At 47.9% G+C, this 25,861-nt stretch overlaps 1 protein-coding gene across 2 annotated transcripts; it reads right to left on the bottom strand.

The window, feature by feature from the left end:
- Positions 1-1,861: 1,861 nt before the first annotated feature.
- Positions 1,862-25,585, bottom strand: Spatc1 (spermatogenesis and centriole associated 1). 2 transcript variants are annotated; one of them, XM_036209126.1, is made up of 5 exons: positions 25,304-25,585; positions 9,624-10,283; positions 9,000-9,110; positions 8,733-8,872; positions 1,862-2,267 (listed from the first exon to the last, which is right to left on the bottom strand). In XM_036209126.1, exons 1-5 carry the CDS (start codon positions 25,506-25,508, stop codon positions 1,938-1,940), a joined length of 1,446 nt encoding a protein of 481 aa, XP_036065019.1. In that variant the 5' UTR covers positions 25,509-25,585; the 3' UTR covers positions 1,862-1,937. The 2 variants fall into 2 exon arrangements, with proteins under 2 accessions (XP_036065019.1, XP_036065018.1); XM_036209125.1 differs by having other exon boundaries at positions 1,938-2,267; positions 9,000-9,515; positions 25,304-25,508.
- Between the last annotated feature and the right edge of the window lie 276 nt (positions 25,586-25,861).

Raw genomic sequence — 25,861 nt, 5'->3', positions numbered from 1 at the left:
GAAGGACCTGTGCCCCAGGAGCCTGAGTTCTGGACACTGGCCCCACCCACTCAGAACTTCCGTGGCGGTTGGGAAGGGAAAAAAAAAAAAAAAAAGAACCCGGGCTTCACAGCCCCGCCCACTGCACTCCTCCCGCTGTGGGTCCACTTAGGGCTTTGAGAAAAACTTAGGGCTCCGCCTTATGCCTAGCCTTCCCCACCCCCTCCAATAAGCCTTACAGTCTGTGGCTACACAGCAGTGAGGTGCTTGTACGTGGCAACTGAGTGTAAATAACACCAATAGCTTGCAAAGGTTGTGGCTGTGGCTGGGGAGCTTCAAGCCGGGGGAGGGACCGTTAGTTTACACTCTAAGGAGGCTTGCCTGGACACACGAGCCAGCTAAAAGGAGGTTCCCCATTCTATGAGCTCTCTAACACTGATGTTAGTTGTTTTTGTTTGTTTTGTGTGTGTGTAGCCCTGGCTGTCCTGGAACTCACTCGGTAGATCAGGCTGGCTTCTGCCCCCCGGGTGCTGAGACTAAAGGCCTGCGTCACCACTGCCCAGCTTGACTTTAGGCTCTTACATTCTCTTGGCTTTCACGAGACTTCTCTCTGCTTCCCTTGGACGTGGGCCTCCCTAATTCCAGCTGTGAGCCAGCATCCACCCTGATGTCAACTGTAAGTGTCTCTGAAGTTGTCCATCAGGTTTGTCTTGGCTACCTGTCTTCACCCAGGTTGCCAGGATAGATATGGAGACACTTTTGATGAGGCAACTGCTAATAAGCTATCTGGCTGGGTTCCCAAAGTCTCTCTGAAGGGAGTGGTCAGGGCAGAAGGTGATAAGCCCTAATGGGGCCTGGGTATTCAGCTGGAAGACTCCAACAACTCCACACCTCTCTGTTCCTGGAGTTTTTATTGGTACTGATAAGATTCTTGTTTGAATTCAGACCCCAAGGCTCTTCTGTGTTTTGACTGGTAAGGAATAGTTTTCTAAGCCCCTGGTTCTTTTAACACACACACACACACACACACACACACACACACACACACACACACACCCTTTTTTTTTTTTTTGATGGCTTTTCAAGACAGGGTTTCTCTGTGTAGCCCTGGCTGTTCTGGAACTTGCTCTGCAGACCAGGCTGACCTCAAACTCAGAGATCCTCCTGCCTCTGCCTCCTAAGTGCTGGGATTAAAGGTGTGCATCACCACCGCCCAGCTTCTTTTCCTTCTTGTCTGAGCCCTGGTACCTGTACCCTCAGGCAGGCCAGAAGCTATTCTAGGCTTTTCCCCACTGCCCTTTTTATGAACCCACCCATTCTTGGTCTACACTTTTTCAGTAGTACCACCTTGATTCCAGTACTCCATAGGAGGCCCTCATTCCTCCTTTCTCCACCCATCCTGCTTCTCCAACCCATGTTCTTTATACCCTGGCCAGCTCTGAATTCCCCATGCTTAGATAGGACCTATCATTTTCCCAGACCTTGGACATCTTTGCTAGGGGCCGCCATCTTCCTGGCTCCCTGCCCAGGTTTGATGAGGCGGCACCTGGCTGTCCTTCTGCCCCACGGCTCTGAAGCTCCCCACCCCCTAGTCTCTGCTTATCACTGGAGACTTCTCTTCTGTGTGTGTCATCCTTCCCCATTCCTGTTCTGTTTTTTTTTTCTCCCCACCCCAACTTCTGCTTCCATTATCAAGTGAAAGGGAACTTGGGGCTTTCCATTCAACCCCTTCAGAAAGGCAGTGTCTGAGCCTTGATCTGAGAAGTCTCTCTAGGGGCTCGTAATGTGAATGTGGCCCTGCAGGGCTGACAAGACTGAATGTACCTAGTGAGGCAGGCACCCTACAGGAGCAGGTAGGTGTGGCATGGGCCCAGTGATTCCTGTCTGTGGGAAACTTTAATGGCCATCTACAATGGCCTGCAGGGCGAAGTGAGCCTGGGCCCAGCCGGGCACCGCAGTTACCAGATGAACATGGGTTTGCCATCATCATGGGCCAACTGGTTAAGGCAGGAGAGCAGCAGGAGAGCATCAGTGAGCATGCTGGGGTGTACAGTTTCCACCAGCACACGCTGCAAGAAGTCCACAGTGTAGGAGCCACCTTCCGACGCTGCCAGCTCAGGCCGCTCCCGCAAGATGCCGTACGCATTCACCAGCTGCTCCGTCAGCGCTGGATGCACCCGTCCATTGTAGCCCAGACTCTGCAGTCTGTTCATGATGCTCACATAGCGCTGTGTGAGTGTCTGGCATAGGTCCTCATCCAGCTTGTGGTTACTGGGGTTTAGGGAGGCCTGTTGGGAGAGTGGCCATCAGGAACCTCCCATACCACTCTGGATCACAGGCAGGCAGGAAGAACAGGGGCAAGAGAGGCTGAGGGAAGGAAATGGTTAAGTATCGCTAAGAGGATGAAAGGGGGGAGAAGCTGTGGCTGATCTGAGGTCGAGGCACCCAAAACCCAACTCAGGCAGGCCCAGTGGCTTCCCAAAGCTTCCAGAGACACTCATCCCATTGTTTGCTCCGTAGCAGATACATGAGACTAAGGTAAAGCCACCAGGGGTGGAGGTCAGGGAGTATGACTTCCAGTATGGAGGCAAGGGAGCGCTTCATACTCCCAGCTTGCCTGACCTCAGAGTTCAGGCTTTTCCTAGAGTTAATGGAAAGCTCTTAACCTGGAATGACAGATGCTGCTGTTCTATCAGGACCAGAAAGTCTTCCTGAACACCACCTTTCCCAACATCCCTCTGTAGTCAAGGTACCTACGTTTCTACCAAGCAAGTGGATACAGACAGGCAGGTGGGACTTTCACCTGGAAAGAAGCACTTACACATGGAAGGCTGGAAGGTTCCCTTGGCGTGTTAACATTTTTTTCTGGGCAATATAGCAAACGAATGCAATTTTGTATCCTTCCTGGAGCTGAAATCTTAATATTATAATAAATCCATATCTGTTTGCATCAGTTGTTGTTTGCAACCAAGAACACTGGATGATTTGTCTAAGAATCTTTCAGGTAGGTGGGAGTACAATGAGGAGATTAGCATTCTTGTCAGATAGATAAAGGAAAGGTTGCCTGTGTGATCTACTGCTTTATATAAGTTGCAAAAAGATGTACCAAAGCAATCGTTGTGAGGAAAGAACTGAGATTTGGTAGAACACTAGCCTTCACACAAGGCCCTGGGTTTGACACCGAGCACGAAAGAAAGAAAGAAAGAAAGAAAGAAAGAAAGAAAGAAAGAAAGAAAGAAAGAAAGGAACCTGTGTTTGGTTCCCAGCACCCATGTCAGGGTGGCTCATAACCTCCAAGTCTATCTAGCTCCAGGGGAATCTGACATCTCTGACCTTAAGGGTGCCTACACACACACACACACACACACACACACACACACACACACACACAGAGAGAGAGAGAGAGAGAGAGAGAGAGAGAGAGAGAGAGAGAGAGAGAGAGAGGCTATACATCTTTTAAAAAAGAAAACTGGAAAGATCTGAGTAGAAATATCTGTGTAACCTGATTGCACAATGTGTGTATGTATGTGTCATATCATATGGCATCCCATTAAGAGGGATGATTTCATGTTCTGTTCTTGGTTTTTCTTTTTTTCCTTTATTTTGAGATAGACTCTTGTGTGGCCTATCTTGAACAGGTAGCTTGTTAGGTAGCTATGTATGACCCTGAGCTCCTGATCCTCCTGTTTCTGTATCCTATGTTCTAGGGCTGGAGGCCTATAGCACCACATCTGATTTAGGTAGTATGGCAAGCACTCTATCAGCTGAGCTACCTTGTAAGCCCTGGTTTTTATGTTTTTATGTATCAGTTTCATATGTCAATATTTAATTTTTCTTTATTTAAAATTTAATAAAAAGGGGCTGGAGAGATGGCTCAGAAGTTAAGAGCACTGGCTGCTCTTCCAAAGGTCCTGAGTTCAATTCCCAGCAACCATATGGTGGCTCACAACCATCTGTAATGAGATCTGGCATCCTCTTCTGGTCTGCAGAGATACACGCAGGCAGAACACTGTATACACAATAAATAAATAAATCTTAAAAAATTAATAAAAACATTATTGTTATTTTTAATTGTATGTATGTGTCAGTGTGTGAGTATGTACATGTGAATGCAGGGGTCCACACAGACCAGGGATTTTGTAAGCCCTTGGAGTTGGAGTTAGAGGTGTTGTGAGTCACCAGATGCAGATTCTGAGATTTGAACTTGGGTCCTCTGGAAGAGCAATACATGTACCTAACTATGGAGCCATCTCTCCAGCCCAACATTTTAAAACGTAAAGGAATAGGTGGGCCCAGTGGCTCATTGCCAGTAACTGTAGCACTCTAGAGACTAAGAACATTGACTCAGGTTCAAGGTTAGCCTACATAGTTTGAGTGCAACTAGGGATACATATACATCAAGGCTTTGTCTCGACAAGGAAATAAGTAGATACATATTCATTCCCTTATTCATTCTCTGGGCACAAAGGGCATACTCATCATCCTACCTCTCAGGAGGAAGCGAAACGGTTATCACGGCAAGTCTTGAGACTAATCCGAGTTCCAGGCCAGCTGGGCTACTTAGCAAGATCTTTCTCAATAACCCAAATACACAAAAATTAACATAGTAGCTGGACATCTCAGGAGGTTGAGGTCAATAGGGTTGAAGCTTACTTGGGTTACATGTCAAGACATTTTATATACATGTGTGTGTGTCTAGATAAGTAATATCATTGTTACAAGAGAAAAATCCAGATGATAGATTAGAATATCTAAGAGGGCTTGGATACTTAAGATGGTTCAGGTACCAAATCAGTATGTAAAAATGAGATGGTTCTCGGGAGATCATCACGGAGTAGCCAAGGCACCACCTGCCACCCTTGGATGGCCCTAGTCACTCTCACATGGACACAGTTGAGCGTGCTAAGAGGAAAGGCACATCAAACACCTTCCACAAAGTTCTTCACAACTGGATAGGAAGGACAAGAAGTTGGAGTTCTGTAACCAGTTTTAGGTGGGTTTAAAAGACCACATAACCCGGCTGGAGAGATGGCTCAGCCGTTAAAAGCATGCACTGTTCTTGCTGAGGACCAAAGTTTGACTGAGACTCTAGTTTGAGGGGATCAAATACTTCGGGCCTTTTCAGGCACTTAAAGGTACATGCATTTACCATGCGCTTGTGCATGTGCATGCGCGCGCGTGCGCGCGCGCGCACACACACACACACACACACACACACACACACACACAAACGTAGCAAAAAAGACACAGTGGTACTGGACATGGTGATGTGTGGCTCTAATCTATGTAATCAGGAGGCCAAAGGAGCACTGTAAGTATTAGGCCAACCTGGGCTACATGGTGAGCTCTAGGCCAGATGGGTACACAGTGGGAAAAACACAACAAAAACAAACAAAAGCCAAAAAAGAAAGCAACTAACAACAACAACAAAACCAACCCACACCAAAAGACAGTGTAACTGTATGATCTAATAAAAATAAGACAGATCCAGTGGAAAGCCAGGGTCTTCGTTAAACAAGTCTTCATCAAAGCTTCAACTCACTAAACCTGTTCAGCCTTGGAAAGCAAGTGGCTTGTAGAGACAATCACGGGTGTGACTAGTTTTAGCAGGTCTGGGTAGAATTTAGGGGTTCGAGCCACTGCCACTGAGGTATGGAAAAACAGACACATTGAAAAAGGGAAATAAAAGCTGTGCAACGTGGAATCAGATGTGTGACTCAACCCAAGGCCCAACCTGGTGGGTGGATACTCTGGAAGCCAGGAGGTGAATTTATGACTTCCAAACGTCACCACACCAATTGGCCTGGAGAAGGCTCTCCAGAGGGGTGTGGCTGGGTGTCAACCTGGCCCCAGGAGGCCACTTTGTCTGCAAGTGGGTTTCAATTGAGTTGTTCCAGGAGACAGGAGAGTCTCTGGATCCACTGCTGTTAGAAGTAAAAATAAGACTCTGAATGAGACTCTTGGGCAGGAAGACAAGCGTGTTATGATAGGTCCAGCATCTCATAAAACCAGACGTGGTGGGACACACCTCTAATCCCAGGACTTGGAGACAGAGGCAGAAGTCTCAGAAACTTAAGGTCATCCTTGGCTATAAAGTGAATTCAAGGCCAGCCTGGGCTACATGAGACCATGTTTTAAAAAAAAGTGCAATCTAGAAATTACCTGTTTAATCCATCCATAAACTAACTCAAAATTCGGGCCAATTTTCTGGAACTTGATGGACAGATTTTAAAACAAGCAGAAAAGGAAAGAGCTAAGACAAGATAAGAGAACAAGGAGGAGCCTGGCTCAGGTGATGGGATAAAATCCAGGGCTTTAACCCATTCTAGATAAAAGCACTCCACCACCTGAGCTATATCCCAATCCCCTCTTTAGAATGTCAGCCACCCCTTGGCACCTTGTGGTCTCTGTTGCTATGTCATTGGGCCCTCTTTGGTTGAGTTTCTGGCTGATGGCTGTCCACTGGCAACCAGGAACACTGCTGTCCTGCCATTGTATAAACGGACAAGGAGGCTGGGACCAGACAGACCAGAGACCCCTCATAGATGCAAGTCTGAGAGAGGTAGTGGCAGGCACTGGGCATCCTTCCTTGCCCTGGCAGCTCTGAACTTTGAGAATCTGCACTGACTGGCCCATTAGTGAACTTCTGTGAGAAAGATCTCCACAGATAGGCTATGCCCCTCAAAAAAATGTGCTCATTTTCTGCTGCTATCATGTCCACATAGTCCTCTGTGTCCTCGTCAATTTTTTTTCTCCTCCTTCAGTCCCGCAGCCTGCCCCCCTAGCCCTGGAGTCACCCTAATGTAATGGGCACTCTGTGTCTTTGGAGTTAGTCAGGGGTTTTCATGTTTGGGAGAGGTCGTGCCCTACCTTACCTATACTTCTACCATGATTATTTATGGAAGAGTCAAGGATTGAAAACAAAGACACACAAGTGTAGTGGATAGCCATCCCAGCCTTGGCCTGGAAGTTCCAACCCCCACTGAGGCTTCAGTAATGGTCACTCCCACAAGGCGGGGCTGAGGGAGGACGAGGAAGACCCAGGATCGAGAGGAGAGGCTTCTCTTGGTTCTGGGACCCTGGATGCTGGAGGTAGACCGAGCAGAGTTCTCCAGAGAACACCGCTGGACTGCGCCATACCTTTGCCAGACCCTGCAACCTATCCCTTCATTTGTAAGTTACCCCACAAAATAAATCTCCCTTTTAACTATGTGGAGTGGCCTTAATAATTTCACCAATACACATGCAAAAAAAAAAAAAAACAACCAAACAAAAAAACCCCCAAACTTTAGGGGCTGGAGAGATGGCTCAGCAGTTAAGAGCATTGGCTGCTCTTCCAGAGGACCAGAGTTTGGTTCTCAGTATCTATACCAGGCACCACCCCCCATATATGCAAACACATAAATTAAAAAAAAGACACCAATCTTTAAGATTTTTGGAAAACTCAAACTTTAAACCCTTAGGAGAAAACGTTGACTATGAAATACAAAATACTTTAAGGAATTTCTGCTAGGAGAAGATTTCCCCCTCAAGACAGAGATTTTCTGGGTAGTCCTTGGCTATCCTGGAACTAGCTAGCTCTGTAGCCAGGCTGGCCTTGAACTCTCAGAGACCCGCCTGCCTGTGCCTCCTAAGTGCTGGGATTAAAGTTGTGTGCCACCGCTGGCGCCCTAGGGAAATATTTCTTAATTGAGACAGTACACACAACATGAGCAAAGACGGATAGTTCTGAACACATTAAAACCAAGTATCTAAACCAGGCAAAGATGAGGAACACCTTTAATCCCAACACTTGGGAGGCAGAGGCAGGAGGATCTCTGTGAGTTCAAGGCCAACCTGGCCTACAGAGTTACAAAGTAAGTTCCACACCATTCAGGGTTACACAGTGAGACCCTGTTTTAAAAAGCAAAACAAACAAAACATCTAAATCAAAGGACGCTTTAGCCAAGGAAAAGGCACTCTGAGAATCGTCGGCCTGTGTGGTCAAAAGGCGTTCCTACACAGATGGCAGGAACGTACGATGTGTACACAATGATGCTAAGAGAATAAGCAATTGGCAACCCGGGGAAGCCATTCCCCCCAAGAGAAGCCCAAATGGCCTATGTGCAGGGATTGGAACCCCACCAGTGTTGTCTCACATGACACAATTCTGAACAAACTTCTCCTGGGTATGCAGCCAAGTGCAGACCCACATTCCCAGGCCTCACCCCCACCTACCAGCGCCATCTACACCTGTCGACACAGGGGTGCAGTGACACACCCCAGTTCCTTGTTTCTTAGTTTTTTTGTTTGTTTTTAAACATCTAACTCCCTTTTGTCAACGGGAGGAGGCTTTGTGGTCATATCTGAGGACACATTAGCATGAGCATCAGGCCTTCTGGCAACAATGTTGCCACCTACTCTGTGGCTCTAGGATCTGTCTTCCTGTGGTCCCCAGTGAGCACTGGGGATACCGAAGGGGAAGACCATAGAATTCTTTAGGTTGCTGGCTTAGCCCTTGGGGTTAGAGCTGACCATTCAAAGGCCATCTTGGAGGAAGAAGAGGAATACCACCTGCCCATTTGAGCAAACGTCCCCCTGTCCTTTCTTCATGGGTTCCCATGACCAGATGGACCCTTGCCAGCTGCTTGCACTGAGTCCTGGGCTCCCTCCATTTCAGAGTCCCCTTAAATGCCGGGCCTCTTAGTACTGAGCTTACTGCCCCATCCGTGCAGGCCCCTCTGGCAATGTGTAGGAAATGGATAGCCACACACCTGGATGATCTTCTCTGGAATGTTGGAGACAGTGAAGCCATAGAGGCGCACGCGCTCTGGGAAGATGCTGGACAGGATTCTTCGGTCTAACTGGAAGGCGATCTCCCCCACTAGCCTCTCCCAGGCTAGTTGCTTTGAGTCTGGGGATGACAGAGGGTCTCAACTGAGCACTACGCGAAGGGAGTGGGAGGGCCATGTTTAGCAGTCCAGATGGGTAATAGGGGAGTTGGCACCAGACTCATGTTGAGCCCCTGTGGTGTTACTGACCTCGGGAACAGTCAGGGAACTTGTTAGACTTGCGGTGGGCCATCTTCCGCTCTATCTCCAGGATACTCTTCCGAGACTGTTCCGAGGTGCGTGAACCGCGGGTGTCATTGACTGAAGCCGGAGAGGATGAGGTGCGAGGCGGGGAGTGGGGGTTGCGTGGAGGAGAATGGGGGTTAGGCGCAGGCCGGGTAGGGGACTGGTGCACCCTGGTGATGGAGTTGGAGTGGGAGTTTCTTGAAGGGGAATAGTTTCCAGCACCTTGCGGGGCAGGCGTTGGGGCAGAGTTAGGGACTGTGCAAGCAGGAGACGCTGTTGGGGAGTTTGGGACAGAAGCGAGGGTAATTTGTCCCTGGAGAACACCAGTTTGGGTCCGAGTATCCGTGGCGGCATAAAAATTTGTTGTGGGACTGGATGTCGCCATGGTGCTCATGGGGGTGGAGGTCTGGAGGGGTGCACCCACAAACATCATGTTGAGGGGCTCTGAGTCCTGGGTCGGCTGGGGGTGTTCACCGGTGACTGGTGATGTGGACGAGTGGAAATGAGAGGAGAGGTTAGAGGCAGGCAGGATGGGAGCAGGAATTGGCCTACCCGGGGTGCCCTGCTGCCCCACCCTGTACCAATTACCTTTGGAGGTGGTGGCTGGCCCTGCACCAGCGGCTGAGGCTCCTGAGAGGCTTCCTCGGGTTGGCTCTGCTAGCCGCACCCTTGGGGCCTCTGACAGCGCCAGGTTGTTTATGGGGTTGGGCAGTATGTTCTGAGAAACACCTAGAGGGGTAGCCGTGGAGGAGAGCAGGGGGCTGCTCAGAGAGACTGCCACTGTGCCTGCTAGGGGAGCCATGAGGGGACTGCTCTGAGATACAGCCAGGGGGCCTGCCAACCGGCTGTTGGTCGTCAGGGATCCAGTCGTGGGTAAGCCCAGAGAGCTGGCCAGACTGGTCCCAGGGGGTACAGCCATGGAACTGGCCAAGTGACTGCTCAGGGGTCCAGTCGTGGGTAAGCCCAGAGAGCTGGCCAAGGTGGCCCCTGGAGAAACTGCAATAGGACTGGTCAGGTGGCTGCTCAGGGGGCATGACACAAGACTGGCAAACTGAGTATTCTGCGTCAAGGGCATTTGGCTGGACAGCAGTGGGTTGAGAGGGGCCGCCAGGGGGTTGATAAGGGAGCCTGCTGCAGAACTGAGCTGTGGGCTGTTCAGCATGTCAGCCAGAGGGGCCAGGGCCACCATTCCCATGTCTTCCATGCCTGGCTCCTTTGCTGCTGCTGGGGATGGGGGCAGGAATACACCTGTGGATACAGAGAGAACAGGTAAGGCCCTCTAGAAGCAAGCAGAAGGCACTCGTGGGGGTTCATGGCCAAGACACCTATCTGTATCTGCCTAGCTGGCAGGGTGATCTGCCCTCTAGGGGCTTCTTTCCTTAGGTGGGCTGGAGGATGATGCCCTTGCCTAAGGCGATCTGTGGAGCTGCCAGAGGGCATTCTGTCCCACCTTAAGAGAGTCTTGGGCCGTTTGCGGTGGCGCACACCAGCACTTGGGAGGCAGAGCCAGACCGATCTCTGGGAGTTCAAGGCCAGCCTGGTCTACAGAGTGAGATCCAGGACAGGCACCAAAGCGACACAGAGAAACACTGTCTCGAAAAACCAAAAAAACCAACCAACCAACCAACCAACCAACCAAACAAACAACAACAACAGGGTTGGGGATTTAGCTCAGTGGTAGAGCGCTTGCCTAGCAAGCACAAGGCCCTGGGTTCGATCCTCAGCTCAAAAAAAAAAAAAAAAAATACACACACACCAAACAAAAAACAAAACAGAGAGTCTTGGGTGTGGGTCTGCTCTCTTTTCTCTCAGTCCCTGAGGCTTGTTGTTCAGCCCCAGCTCTCTAGTCAGAACTCCCAGACTCTTCTCGGACCATCACCTGCAGCCACTGCACTGAGCTGCCAACCCCCACCCCCCCAGGCAGCTGACTTGGCTCGATGCTTTTGGCTGGGAGGAGTGAGTCTGGCCTCAACTTTGTGGAGAGATATGTACCCACTGGGTGTGGCCTGGGGCCACATGCAGTCTACGTGAGTAGGGGTGTGGGTTCTTGATGGCTAGTCGGATGCAGTCATGACTCAGAGAGGTCCAGAATCTGACTATTCTTGGACTCCTGGAGGGAGGTGGGGCTGAGATCTTATTCTTCTAGACTTCTGGAGCTGACTTCTCTTAATGACAACTTTTGGGAGGGAAATCCCTTGGGGACATAGTTGCTACAAGGGGCAGAGTATAGGAGAATTCTTGTAACTGTGCAATGTAATTTAAAAAAAACAAAACAAAACAAAACAAAAAAAACTTTGATTTTTTTTCCCCCAGGCTGGAGAGATGCCTCAATGGTTAAGAGCACTGGCTGCTCTTCCAGAGGACCTGGGTTCAATTCCCAGCTCACAACTGTCTGTAACTCCAGTTCCAAGGGATCCTATGTCCCCTTGTGGATTCTGTGGGCACTGCATGTATATGGTACACAGACATACATGTAGGCAAAGCACTCACACATATAAAGTAAAAGTAAATAAATCTTTTTTAAAAGACTCATAAAAAATTCTACTTTGAGATCTACTCCCTTAAAAAGATTTTCATAGCTGGGTTTAATGGTTCATGCCTTTAATCCCAGCACTGGAAGGCAGGAGCATGTGGATCTCTTAATTCAAGGACAGCCAGCGCCACACAGAGAAACTCTGTCTCAAAAAAGAGTTTATTTTTGTTCTTTTTAAAATTATTTATTCTTATTTTATTTGCATTGGTGTTTTGCCTGCATGTATGTCTGTGTGAGGCTGTCAGATCTTGGAGTTACAGGTAGCTGTTAGCAGCCGTCTGGGTGCTGGTGAACCTGGGTGTTGTAGACTATTATTTTAAGGTGTGTTACTTTTGTTTATGTTGCATGTGTTTAACTCTGTGAAGCTGTGTGACTGTGCCTGTCTAAAACACCTAATGGCCAGGTGGTGGTGGTGCATGCCTTTAATCCTACCACTCGGGAAGCAGAGGCAGGTGAATGAGTTCGAGGCCAGCCTGGGCTGCAGAGTGAGTTCCAGGACAGGCTCCAAAGCTACACAGAGAAACCCTGTCACAAAAAAAACTAAATAAATAAATAATAAACACCTGATGGTCTAATAAAAAACTAAATGGCCAATAGCGCAGGCAAATACCAGAGGCGTCAGATCCCATTGAGCTGGGGTTATGGGTGGTTGTCAGCTGCGTGGTGTGGGTGCTGGGAACCAAACTTACATCCTCTGCCAGAACAGTAGGGGATCTTCACCTCTGAGCCATCCCTCTATCCCTGAATATGCGCTTAAATTTTTTTGTGGTGCTGAGCATTGAACTCAGGACGTCATGCATGTATGGTAATTATTTTATTACTGAATTACTCATCTAGCTCTTGAAAAACGACACTTTATTATTACTCTAAAGCTGTGCATGGTTATTATAGAGAAATAATGGAGATATAGAAAAGTAAAAAAAGCCGGGCGGTGGTGGCGCACGCCTGTAATCCCAGCACTTGGGAGGCAGAGGCAGGCGGGTCTCTGTGAGTTCGAGGTCAGCCTGGGCTACCAAGTGAGTTCCAGGACAGGCGCAAAGCTACACAGAGAAACCCTGTCTCAAAGGAAAAAAAAAAAAAGTAAAGTAAAATAAACAAACAAACAAACTGCTAATAATCCGATCTCATGGTTTGAAGAGCTCATTACCTTAGAGACAGTCTACCCATGCGTTCACACAAGTAATGGGTTGGCAAGAACTTCCTGAAAGGGACCAAACCACATGGACCCTGTCACTTTAGAGTGAAAGCAGCCAAAAAACACTCCAAAACTAGGCTGTCTCTGTGGCTAAATAGGAGACCCCAGCAGAGGCAGCCCCACTGGGCCGGAAGGGCTATTGAGTGGTAGAGGTGGAGGTGAGGAGTGTATGGGAAAGGGGCAGAAGAGGAGAACTAAGCCCCACCCCCCAGAGCCCGAGCACATGCTATCTGTCACTGCTCCGCCACATCAGGGGTGTGGTGAGATGGCTATAAGGTCTCGGTGCCTCTTTAGAGGATATTTATAAACACCTTGTGGTGGTTTGAAGGAGAACAGCTCCCCTGGGCTCATCGTATGTTTGAACCTTTGGTTCCCAGCTGGTAGAAGTTTGGGGATGGATTAGGTGTGGAGGTGTGGAGGTGTGGAGGTGTGGAGGTGTGGAGGTGTGGAGGAGGTGTGTCACTGGGGATAGGCTTTCAGGTTTCAAGAGACTTGCATAACCCTTCCCAGGGAGCTCTCTGCCTCCTGCTTGCTATTTGAGTTGTAAACGCTCAGCTGCTCCCCACCTTCATGCCTCTGCTCCACCATCATGGACTGTAACCCTCTGGATCTGTAAGCCCAATTAAACAATTGCTTCTCTTTCTTTCTTTCTTTCTTTCTTTCTTTCTTTCTTTCTTTCTTTCTTTCTTCTTTTTTTGGTTTTTCGAGACAGGGTTTCTCTGTGTAGCTTTGCACCTTTCCTGGATCTCACTCTGTAGCCCAGGCTGGCCTCGAACTCACAGAGATCCGCCTGCCTCTGCCTCCCGAGTGCTGGGATTAAGGGAGTGCGCCACCACTGCCCGGCCCTCCATTTCTTTTTTTCTTTCTTTCTTTCTCTCTCTCTCTCTCTCTCTCTCTCTCTCTCTCTCTCTCTTTCTTTCTTTCCTATCTTTCTTCCTGCCTTTCTTCTTTTCTTTCTTCCTTCCTTCCTTCTTTCTTTCCTTTCTTTCTTTAAAGACAAGATCTTGCTATGTAGCTCTAGCTGTCCTAGAACTTACTATGTAGACCAGGCTGGCCTTGAATTTATGGAGATCTTCAGCCCCTGCTCACTATTTTCAATATGCAAATTTGACTTTTCTTTTCCCTATTATTATTTTGGTTTTTCGAGACAGGGTTTCTCTGTGTAGCTTTACGCCTTTCCTGGAACTCTCTTTGTAGACCAGGCTGGCCTCAAACTCACAGAGATCCACCTGCTTCTGCCTCCCGAGTGCTGGGATTACAGGTGTGCGCCACCACTGCCTGGCTCCCCATGATTATTATGACATGAATAAAACAGCTTAAGAATTCATCTCTTGGGCCTGGAGAAATGGATCAATGGTTAAGAGCACTGGCTGCTCTTCCAAAGGATCTGAGTTCAATTCCCAGCACCCACATGGCAGCTTACAACTGTCTGTAACTCCAGTAACAGGGGATCTAACACCCCCACATAGACAGACATATGCACACAAAATACCAATGCACATAAAATAAAAATATATTACTAAAGAAAAAAGTTTAAGGTCAGCAATGACCTATAGGCTAGCCTGGGCTACTTGAGACCTTGCTTAAAAACTAACAAATAAAAATTCACCTCTTAGCTGGTCAGTGGTGACACACACCTTTAATCCTAGCACTTGGGAGGCAGAGGCAGGAGGACCTCTGAGTTTGAGGTAAGCCTGGTCTACAGAGGGACTTCTAGGACATCCAGGCAGGGCTACACAAAGAAATCTTGTCTTGGAAAACAAAAATAATAAAACAAAACAAAAATCAAACAAATAAAACAAACCAAACAAATAATAACCAAAACCAACCCAAAATACCCCCAACAACCAAAAAAAGCATTTCTTTGCAGACTGGCTTCTGCCAAGCCAGGTAAACTGAGTTCGATCCCTGGGACCCATGTGGTAACAGGAGAGAACAGACTCCTGCAAGTTGTTCTGACCTCCCTATGCACACCATGGCATTGCATTCCCTCTCCTGAACAAATACAAATAAATGTAATACTTAAAAAAAAAAGAAATAGGAATATAACCAATAAATAATAACAGAGATAAAATCATATTTTAAAAAGTTTGTCTTTTTGCCTTTAAAGAACGCCAACAAAAGGTTAATTAATACACTCTTTGGGAATATAATGCCTGGTGCTCCCATCTGAGTTCCAAGAAATAAAGTCTCAAGGCTGGAGAGATGGTTCAGCGATTAGGAGCACTTGCTGCTCTTGCAGATTCCAAGCATCCACACGGTGGCTCACAGCCATCTAGGGGATCCGACGCCCTCTTCTGACTTCCAAGGGCACCAGGTAATGCTTGCAGTAAACATACATACATGTAGGCAAGACATTCATACACGCAAGCAAATAAATACAATAAAAAACTAGTCTTGGGGTTGGGGATTTAGCTCAGTGGTAGAGCGCTTGCCTAGCAAGCACAAGGCCCTGGGTTCAATCCTCAGCTCAAAAAAAAAAAAAAAAAGTCTTAAGAGGACTCCAGAGGAAAAGAGAGTGTACAAAGGGGTTGGAGATATTTGTTAGCTATTTATTTCAAAATGCCAACTAGAAAATCTATGGGCAGGGCCAACAAGATGGCGCAACAGGTAAACGTGCTTGCAGCCAAGCACTGTGATCTGAGTTCAATCCCTGAAGCCCACAGGGTGGGTTGATAGAACAGACTGTCACAATTTGTCCTTTGACTTCCACATGTAAGCCCATCCAAATAAGGGTGATTAAAAAAAAGAGAAAGAGAGAGAGGACTCTGTTTTTAAATGCATCTTATACATGGGCCAGGGGTATAGCTTGCCTATTATGCTTGAGACCCTGGACTCAGTTTCCAGTACTCCCCTCCACCACCAGAACCCCTCAACGTGTCCACAAATGCTTGTAGCAGCATTATTTATAAAAGCTTAAAAGAAGAAATAACTCACACAAATAAAATGTTATTAGTCATTAAAACCTGTAACATGGACACTGAAAACGCTACTGAGTGACAGGAGCCAGTTACCACAGATGCACACACGATCCTGCGAACTGGGTGGTAAGTGAAATATCTGTCTGTCTCTCTGTGTATCTATCTTTTAGTTTTTCAAAACAAGATTTCTCTGTGCAGCCCTGGATATTCTGGAACTCACTAGGTAGACCAGGCTAGTCTTGAACCCACAGAGATCCGCCTGCCTCTGCCTCCAGAGTGCTGGGATTAAAGGCGTGTGCCACCACTGCCTGGCACGAAGTGTATCTTTATAAACTTATTATAGAAAAGGATGCATCTCGGTCACAGGCATTTAGGGTAACATTTATGGCGCAGACAGTTAAGTGCCCCTAGGAAAGTGCCACAGGCATTGCAGGCACAGGCCCTGCTCACACTGGAAGGTCTGCCAGAGACGGACGTAACGTCCATAGGGCTTGACATTAATCAGGGTCGCTGAAGAGATCAGCAGCAGCCTGGAGGTAGAGAAGTATGAATTTGGGGCTCACTCCTAAGAAGGTAGGCCATCATTTGTGAGGTGAGTTTCTTCCACCTAAGAGAAATGTACTGTCTAACAGATCTTGAAGACATTTCCACCCTACTCCTTTGCTTCTAATGAAAAATGTACAAGCCATTGATGTTTCGACCTTTTGTTAGACTTCGCATTTAGATGATTAGGTTTGTTTGTTTGTTTGTTTGTTTTACTTCAAAAGCTTGCTAGGTTCTGGTACCGTACTAGAACCTTACAGAAATTAGAAATTTCAGATTCGCTGAGTGCATGTTTTTCTTAATCATCATCTAGCATTGGGAAAGACAAGTTTGTTACATCAGCCGATGGGTTAAAAAGAAACTCAGTGTCTTTGGATTTGACTGTAGCTTGCTGTGTTTAACTCTTTGAACAGCTGTTTGCCTCCCTGAACCTGGTGCTCCAGCTCTCCCATCCTACCTTGGTCCTGTGCTGTTTCCTACACTCGCCCCAGCCCTGACACGCCATCCCAGACAGGCCAGACCGCAGCCGGGCTAGGGCTCAGAGGGCTTGCCATGACCTAGAAGGACACCCAGGGGTCTCAATAGGATGAAGAGTATGGGGTAGCCACATTGGGGGATAGAGCTGAGTCTGAGAGAAGGGAGGACTGAGGAGAGGGACCACCCTAGCTAAGACGTTCAAATGGGGGTTTCTAGAGAGATGGAGGGATGTGGAGAGGGTGGGGGAAGACCAAGCAGGATAGTGGAGAGGAAGGTACACAGGGAAGAGAGACCTGGAGACCTGAGGGGGAGGATATTCCTAGAAGAGATCCTGAGGCGGAAGGTACCGAGGAAGAGTCCTGAGGGAGAAGGGTCTTTAGGGGAGAGTCTTGAAGGGCAGAAGCCCTGGAGGAGAGTCTTGAGGACAGGAGGGTCTCTCTCTAGAGCTGGGTCCTGGCTTGGAGACAGGCTGTGGGAGCGTGTTTCGTGTGGGATGTCTGAGTACTGAGAGAGCAGAGTTAGGAGGGACTGGTTTGTGATCCAAGAACAGGCTCCTAAGAAAGTCTCAGGGCAGACAGGTCTTGTGAAGAGGTTAAAGTTCGGAGATGGTGAAGGAAGCGGTTGGTTGGGAGGAAGTGGGCTTTCTGTAGGTTCTTCCCTGGGAGGGGGATGTAGGGGGTGGGTGGGTGGAAGGCTGCCCCCTGCTGGAGGAAGCACCCACCAGTGCAGCGGGCACAAAGGTAAGCTTAGAAATCCAGAGGGCAGCGCATGAGGGAGTGGGCAGCGGTGCTAGGTGGCAGTTATAGCACAGGCTTCTCAGCCATTTTATTCCTAGTGTCTGTCGAATGCTGACCACTGTTTGTCCTGGTTAGTCTACGACACTCTGGTCACCTGTTACCTCCCCTCCACTTTTCTTTCTTTTTCTTTTTTCTTTTTGAGACCGGGTTTCTCTGTGTAGCTTTGCCCCTTTCCTGGAACTCACTCTGTAGACCAGGCTGGCCTCGAACTCACAGAGATCAGCCTCGCTCTGCCTCCTGAGTGCTGGGATTTAAGGAGTGTGCCACCATCACCGGGCTCTCCCCCCACCCCCTTTCTGTCTTACTGTGTAGCCAGAATAGCCTAGCACTTGTGACCCCCTGACCTCCATATCTTTTGTGTTGGGATTGTAGGCCTGTACCATCCTGCCTTGTTGGTCCTGTGTTTCTTCTTCTGTGTGGAGAAGCTAGATCCGAGCACTGGGGCCAAGTGTCAGCCACTGGGTGGAGCCTGGGACACTTAGTCCTCATTTTGGGCTCTCCTCTGCTGCTTCCCATTTGTCTCTGTCTCCCAGAGACATCCTTGAGTGAGCCTCTGAGCCAGTCCCTGCTCTTAGGAGCAGGAGGCCCCACAGTCTGAACGCCATCCAGGTTCTGTTTCCATGCTCTGAGGCTGAGCTAAGATCCGAAAGCTCTTGGAAACTATCTTCCCAAGAACGTTGTTTTCTTTCTAACAGTCTTCCTAATGGACCCTTCATCCCAGCCAGTGCAGTCTATGATGAGTCTACACTCTTGCTAAATCATCACTGTGTAATACATGCCTGCCCTCGGGTTACAAAATACTACAAGGAAAGGTGTAAGGTGGGTGGCTTGTGCTTTTGGAAATCGTACAGACGGCTAGTACCATTTAGCTCACTATACAGTCAAACAGGATTTCTGGGGTCCCTTCTCAGTTCCTACTCCCACCTTTATACCTTTATTTCAGACTTCTTCTCCACCCTTGTTCTCATTTTTATTTTTTATTTGGGAGGGTTCAAGATAGGGTTTCTCTGTAGCTTTGGAGCCTGTCCTGGACTAGCTCTGTAGACCAGACTGGCCTCGAACTCACAGAGATCCACTTGCCTCTGCCTCCTGAGTGCTATGATTATAGGGGTGCGCCACCACCGCCCGGCTCTTGTTCTTATTTTTGAGATAGGGTCTCACTGTGTAATCTTGGCTGGCTTTGAATTTACTCTGTAGACCAGGCTGGCCTCAAGTTTACAGAGATCTGTCTGCCTCTGCCTCCAGAGTGCTGGGATTAAAGGTGTGTATTGCCAAGCCTGGCTCGACCCACCCCCCACCCCACCCCCGCCCTCGCTCTTGAGAAAATTGAGTCAGTGAGTCTGAAGTTCCCTCACCCTGAGTTCACACTTACAGTGTTTTCATTCTTCCCTTCAGTTGAAGACACTTCCTAAAAAGTTCCTCTTTCATTTTGTACATTTTTAAACAGTCTCCCCTAGTTTCTTCAAATATAAACAAATTCAGGTAACTGTCATCTTGAAAAGAGGCAAGTCCTCTCTCTAGCTACCACACTGTCTACCTAGCTCCCATATCCTCTGGGAAGTTAATTTCTAGAGTCAACTTGATTGGATTAAGAAACACCTAGAGCGTCCTAGAGGACATGGTGTCTCATATCAGTAATCCTAGCACTTGGGAAGTGGGGGCAGGGTGTCAGAAGTAAAGCCATCCTCAGCTGGACAGCAAATCTGACACCAGCTTAGATGACATGTCTTAATACACAAAACAGAACCAAAGTCAACCTAACTTTCGCTTTAACTGAGGGCTTTCAAAGGGTGGTTGACTGAGTGTATGAACCCTGACTTGGCTGGGGATTGCTCTATCATCCCGTGGGCTGGCGTCCCAGACTGAATCAAAAGGACAAAGCTAGTGGAGCCCCAGTGTTCATCTCTGTATGGAAACAAGTGACGAATTGCTCACATTCTCATCCCTGCCATGATGGTTGATATGCTCTTGGACAAGCTAAAGCCCCCCTTCCTCCGGTGGATCCTGCCACAGGAATGAGGGAAGTAATATAAAGCCAGCTTCTAGACCTGAGATGTCATGGTCATCTGTTCTTTCCATTTTCTTTTTAAAGTGTTTTTACACCATGTGTGTGTACACATACACACAGTCACACACACCACAGCATGTGTGTGAAGGTCAGAGGACAACTTGTGAGAGTCAGTTCTCTCCTTACAGTGTGGGATCTGGGGATTGAACTCTGGTCATCAGGCTTGGCGGCAAGACCCTTTCCCACTGAGGCACCCCACCAGCCCTGTTCTTTCTATCTTCTTACTCTTCACCTCCCTCTGGTCAGCCTTCCTCAGTGAGGTTGAAATCGCTTTGATTAAAGTCATGGATACCAAGTCATTGTTCAGTAAAGGCTGTGAATATCCTCAGCACTTTTCTTGTTCAACTGTTGGGCAAGCCTTTACCTTGCTGATGTCATTTCCTTTGAAATTGTCTCTTGGCCTCCAAGACCTTAAACTTTTGACATTTCCTTTGTGTCATGGGATGTTCCTTTGCCAACTTCTCTACCTGTTCTTCCTCGGTACTTGCCACTCAGTCTTTTCCTACTGTGCACTCCCCTCCCAGGTGGTCTCCCCCCAACCCCCACCCCAGACAGAGTCTCTTTGTGTATCTTTGGAGCCTGTCCTGAATTTCACTCTGTAGACCAGGCTGGCCTGGAACTCACAGAGAGCCTCCTGCCTCTGCCTCCCGAGTGCTGGGATTACAGGCATGCACCACCACTGCTTGGCGTTCCCAGGTGTTCTTAACCCCTCTCGTGACTTCAGTTATCAACGACTTTCAAATCTTTTCTAGCTAGCCCTGACCTCCTCCTCTGAGCTTCGGGATTCATGTTACCTGCGTCTCCAGAAGTCTCTCAATGGCTATCTTACAGTTCATCCAATTTCAACTCTTTGACTTTCTCCAAAATTGTGTTTCCCTTTTCCAGGCTCACCTCTACCATTGGCAGGGCTGTGGGCAGGATCACAAATGGGAGCCCACATACTGTGTGTCAGAGGTTGAAAATTATTATTCAAGTCAACTCTTAGATAATGTTCTTCCTTCTCACTATGAAAAACCTTTGTAATGACCTAGAATAGTAAATTTAAGCTTAGGATTATTGTACTTTCTGGAGTGATGGCTTAGGATGTGGTCCCTGGGGTAGAACTGATGATCCCTTTGTCCTGAGCCCCGTCCATCCAATACCAATTTTTTTTTCACCATCTAGCCTTGGTCCTGCACTGCACTGAGCCTGGTGTACATGATTTTGAGTACCTACAGCCCATGTGTTCAAGATCTGTTCATATCTTCCCAGCTATATTTCCTTCTGTGTTCCTCCTGAAATCGGTTGCATCAGAGCCCTGGACCAGAGCTTAAAGGAACTATGTGATCCTAGAAAGAGAAATTAAAGCTGCAGTTCATGAGAGCAAACAAGGAGGAGACTGACCTCATGGAGAAGGCCATTCACAGACATAGGTTGTAGGAGCCAGGTGTGGTGGCGCAGTCCTGTTAGCCCAGTGCTCGGGAGGTAGAGGAAGGGGATCGGGAGTTCAAAGTCAGCTGGTCTACATGAAACTATCAAAAGCCATACATGGAAAAAAGAAAATAGGTTGTAATAAGCAGAGTGAGGGAGTAGTGGGATGAGAACCACTGAGGTAACTCTGAAGGATCCTCCTTGACTGGGCCTGGTGCTGACAAATTGTGCATTCTTAGGAAGTGGCGCCCGTCAGTCAGACACCTAGTCCTTTCGGTCAGACATACTCTGGGTTTTTATTGCCTCTTTATTTTATTTATTTACTTTTTTTTTTAAGACAGGGTTTCTCTGTGTAGCTCTGGCTGCCCTAGAACTCATTCTGTAGACCAGGCTGGCCTCAAACTCACAGAGCTGCCTCTGCCTCCCGAGTGCTGGGATTAAAGATGTGCACCTTCACTGCTGGCTACTTAACACCCGTTACATCTGATAGTTAGGATTTCTTTTTCTTACTAAACTTGAATGGATTCCTGTTCACTTGCAGTTCATGTTGTGGTTTTCCATCCGAGTGACTAGAAGCTTCTTTGTAACCCATCTCCCTGCCTCTCCAGCAGTTGGAATGATTGTTCTGGGCACAAATATGTTACTTCCTGTTAGAAATCACAAGTTTCTGCTCATTGCTTTTAGGATCAAGTCCAGTTAATACTCACAATCAGTTGTGATCTGACCCCTACTGACCTCTCTAGCTGACTGCTCACTTCTCACTGGTCCCTAACACAAACAGTCACAAATAGTGCCATACACACATGAACAATATACACTATCGAGATGTAGCGTAAACACAAACTCCTACACCACATAATTCATACATAACACAACAACTCACATATTCTAACAGCCATATGGAAACATTTACCCACACACAACATACCCCCAAAGCATACATGCTATGTATGTTCTCACATACCCATGTACAAACTCTATGTACTTCTGTCTCACACACCAACACCATGTATTCCACATCCACTCATCACTTCACAGTCCTAGGTACCACTCCTGTTCTCTCACACACATCACATTCAGCTAGTTCTCACTGCTCTAACACTAAGAGCAGGTCTTTGTCCACACTGCACTTTCTCCTAGAACTTGCTTTCTGCCTTCATCATCAGCTGAACTCCTCTAAAAAGATCTGAAATAGTCCAAACCTTTTTTTTTTTTTTTTTTTTTAATGTGTATGGGTGTTTTGCCTGCATGTATGTCCATGCATCACATGTGTGCCTGGTGCCTGAGGATGCCAGAAAAGTGTGTTGGGCACTGGAGTTACACAAGTTTGTTAGCTGCCCTGTGGGCTCTGAGAATCAAACCCAGGTCCTCTGCAAGAGCACAATGCTCTTAACTATTGAGTCATTTCTCCAGCCCCAGGTTTTGTGGGATATTCAATCATACTGTGGACCCTGAGTGTGCATTTGCATTAATTAAATAAAATCAACCTTGGGTCAGGAGGCTGAGTTAGCAACTTGACAGAAAGTAATCATGGAGAGTCATAGAGTGTCTGTAAGATGATAACACAGGAAGTAGTAGGGAGGGACTTAATATAGCGTGGGTTTTCTTGTTTTAGTGGGATGGAAGGACGCTCTTTTTTCGGAGATGCCAGTAAAGAGAGAAGGTCGGCTCGTTGTTATCCAACCTCTCTGAGCTAGCAGGTTTTCACCCCCGCCTTTGGCTCCCGAGTCTTATTGGTAAATAGAAGGATAGAAATTTAATTCAAAGCCATATTTGGCAACATTGACAAAGCCAGTGCTTTGGAGAACAGAATTCCTGCCAGGCCACTGCCAGAGAAGCAGGCCGGTAACTGTGGAGTCATCTTTGCCGGCTAACACAGCAGTAGGTTAAAGTACAGCCTCTGTACCAATGGAAAAACAACACCCAAGGATTTAAAATTTAAACCAGAAAGCCAGATATGGTTGTGTGCACCTGTAATACCTCTCTAGAGGCAGAAGTAGGGAGATAACCACTTTGAGGCCAACCTGGGCTACATACTAAGTTCAAGACCAGCCTAGTCTATATAGTGAGATCCTGCCTCCAAATCATAAGGGCCAGGGAGTTGGCTCCATGAACAAAAGCACTTAATACAAGCACGAAGGCCCAATTTGGGTCACCAGAACCTGTGTAAAAGTGGGACATGTGTCTATAAGACACAGATTCCCCTGATAAGATCAGAGGCAGAATCTGGAGGATCCCCCATAAGCTCATGGGCCGGGTAGCCTAAAGTATACAGAATAAGAGGAACCCTGATCAAACAAGATGAAAGATGAGAACCAATGCCTACAGTTGTCTCTGACCTCCACACATGTGCCATGGCATGTGCATGCATGCCCTCACATACAAACCCATACACAAATACATATTTAAAAGATGAATTTAGAAAGGAACAAAACCTAAGGCTTAGAGTAGGAAGCCAGAATCTAGCATCTTAGGCGAGGGAACTTCTTAAACTTGGTACTTCCTCGATGCATTTTATTTTTGTTCCCCTGTTTAATGACATGACATTTAAACCTGGAGGTGCACGTGTGCTTATGACCACTACTAGGAAAATAAAGAGTGTCCACTACAGCCAGGCTTGATGGTAAGAAGCCCAGCGGATAAGGAGATGGGAAAGAAGCTGTAAGGAAATTGAGTACTGTCCAAAGGATTTTAGCCTCTCAGTGTGAAAGTCTGAGTTCTATACCAGAACTTCCTTTTTGAGACAGTGTCTTGTGCAATCCAGACTGGCCTTGACATCACTATGCAGCTGAGAATGCCTTTTAACTTCTAATCTTCCTGCTACTGGCTTGTGTAGTCATACCTAGTTATGGGTAGGATCAAGCCCAGGGCTCCACGCATGCTCAGCAAGCACCCTACCAACTGCACTACATCTCCACCCCCTGGTGAGACTATTTTCAGGGATTAATTAGGCCTTCAGGATCCTCTCTGGAGCTATCTTCACTTGGAGTTGGGTGTTGGAGTAGTGCTGTAGGTGGACTGGCTGAAGGTGGAGGGGCAGGGCTTGAAGCCTGAGCCTGGGAGTTGCAGTGATTAACGTGAGTCAGGATGTAGATAACTAACTTGGCTTGGGAACTCAGGAAGAGAGACTCAGCAGAGGGTTATTATTCCCAAATGATGTGCAGAGGTGGAGAAGGCACTTAGGTGGCACTTAGGATGTTACTCAGAACCTTTCTGGAACAGCATGGTTGGCGTCCATTGCCAAACTGTAGAGGATCTAAACAGGCAGAGTAAAGCTCTCTTCTCAGATGAGAGACTTCATGCCTGATCGTGAGTAGAGGAAGCAGGGACGGTAAGATGAAGGGCTGTGACAGAGGGTGGTTACCGTAGAGGTGGATGGACTGTAAGCACACACAGAAAATCCTGGACAGGAAAACACAATGTCTAGAACAGGAAGGCCTGTGTAGGGGTGGTGGTGGATGGATATAGTAACTACCAGTGTTTCCTCACTTATGTACACCTTGGTAACCTGTATCAGCCATGGTGTCTATAGCCACATCCTGGGAACTTATTGCCCCTGTACACTTTCTGCCTGGTATCTTCAATTCTGACCATTCTTTGTTCACAACTTTCTATTCTTTTAGCCCTCCCTTCCTGTTAATATACTGGGCTTGGTGGCCTCTGTCATCTCTTGGTGTCTGAATGCCACCTCCCTCAAGCCCCGATCCCTGTACCTGGGCTTAGCCATTGGTTCAACATCATTTCTGTGAATACTTAAGCTTCTTTGCTCACTCTCCTCTCTCACCCTGCTCTGGATATCTCCAGCCACAGAGCTTCCATCACACACTAAGACATCCTGAATCTCAACTTTCAGTCCTGGTTTCTCTCCTCAGCTTCTGGACACGAGTCTCCTTCTGTCTATCTCTAACTGGAGAGAGATGCAGAAAATGCTCGTGGGCTAACGGTGAGGGCTGGGAAAGGCTGAAGGCAAGAGAAGACAGGGATATGGAGGCTGAGGGTCGGTAGCATATTGGACTTTGTAAGGAAGAACATTGGACCCCAGAACTGGGCAGTATTTCAAGTGTATGATGCTGCCTGGAAGTTAGGTTGAGGTGGTGAAGAGCTCCTATTGGATGAGTGGGTATGGAGCCTAGTTTTGCCCTTTCATCCTATGGTCCTATATATTCATCCCGCCTCCATCTGTTGAGGCCAATGTCCTCTCTGTTTGTTACTATCTAGACCCTCCCTCCACAGTTCCCTCAGGCCCCAGAACACTGGCTCTTCCTCCCTCTGCACAGCCCATCCCCCCCCCCACTGTCCTTCTACCCGGGCCTCTTATAGTTACCCTGGTGTTGGGAAGGGCCTGCCGCTGCCTCACCAAGCCCGTTGGTGAACCCGCTGATGCCGAGGCCACCTGCCTGAGTCTTGATCGCAGACTTGAGCTCGTGATTCTCCCGAATGAGCCGTACCAGCTTCTTCAGTTCCTCATTTTCCCGCACCAACCTCTCTATCTGATGCCGAAGCCCCTCATAATTTGTAAGTAGAGACATGCCCCAGGGCAGTGGAGAGGGTGCGGCCCAAGGGAGGGCACTGCACCTGGAGGCTGCCCAGGGCCCCGGGCCTTGCCCGGGCTGGAAAAGGGCACCAGAGTCTGCAAGGCTAGCCTAGTGGGCCCTGGGTATTGTGAGGTCAGAGACTGCGCCCTCCTCCTTGCCCTCTGCTCTAACAGGTTCAGCTCTCTGAGCCTCCAGGCCTGTGCCTTGCCTTACTTCAGCCTGAAATGTCCTGACAAGGTCTGGCCAATTTTGATTTCAAGTTTGTCTCTTTTGCAAAGTTTCTTTACTCCACTAGCTAATTGCTGCCTCTGGACTTCCCCAGCAGATGAATTTGAGGTCACATCACT

The sequence above is a fragment of the Onychomys torridus genome, chromosome 16 (genome assembly GCF_903995425.1).
Source record: "Onychomys torridus chromosome 16, mOncTor1.1, whole genome shotgun sequence".
In the NCBI taxonomy this organism is placed as follows: domain Eukaryota; kingdom Metazoa; phylum Chordata; class Mammalia; order Rodentia; family Cricetidae; genus Onychomys; species Onychomys torridus.
This window is presented reverse-complemented; position numbering and strand designations above follow the sequence as displayed.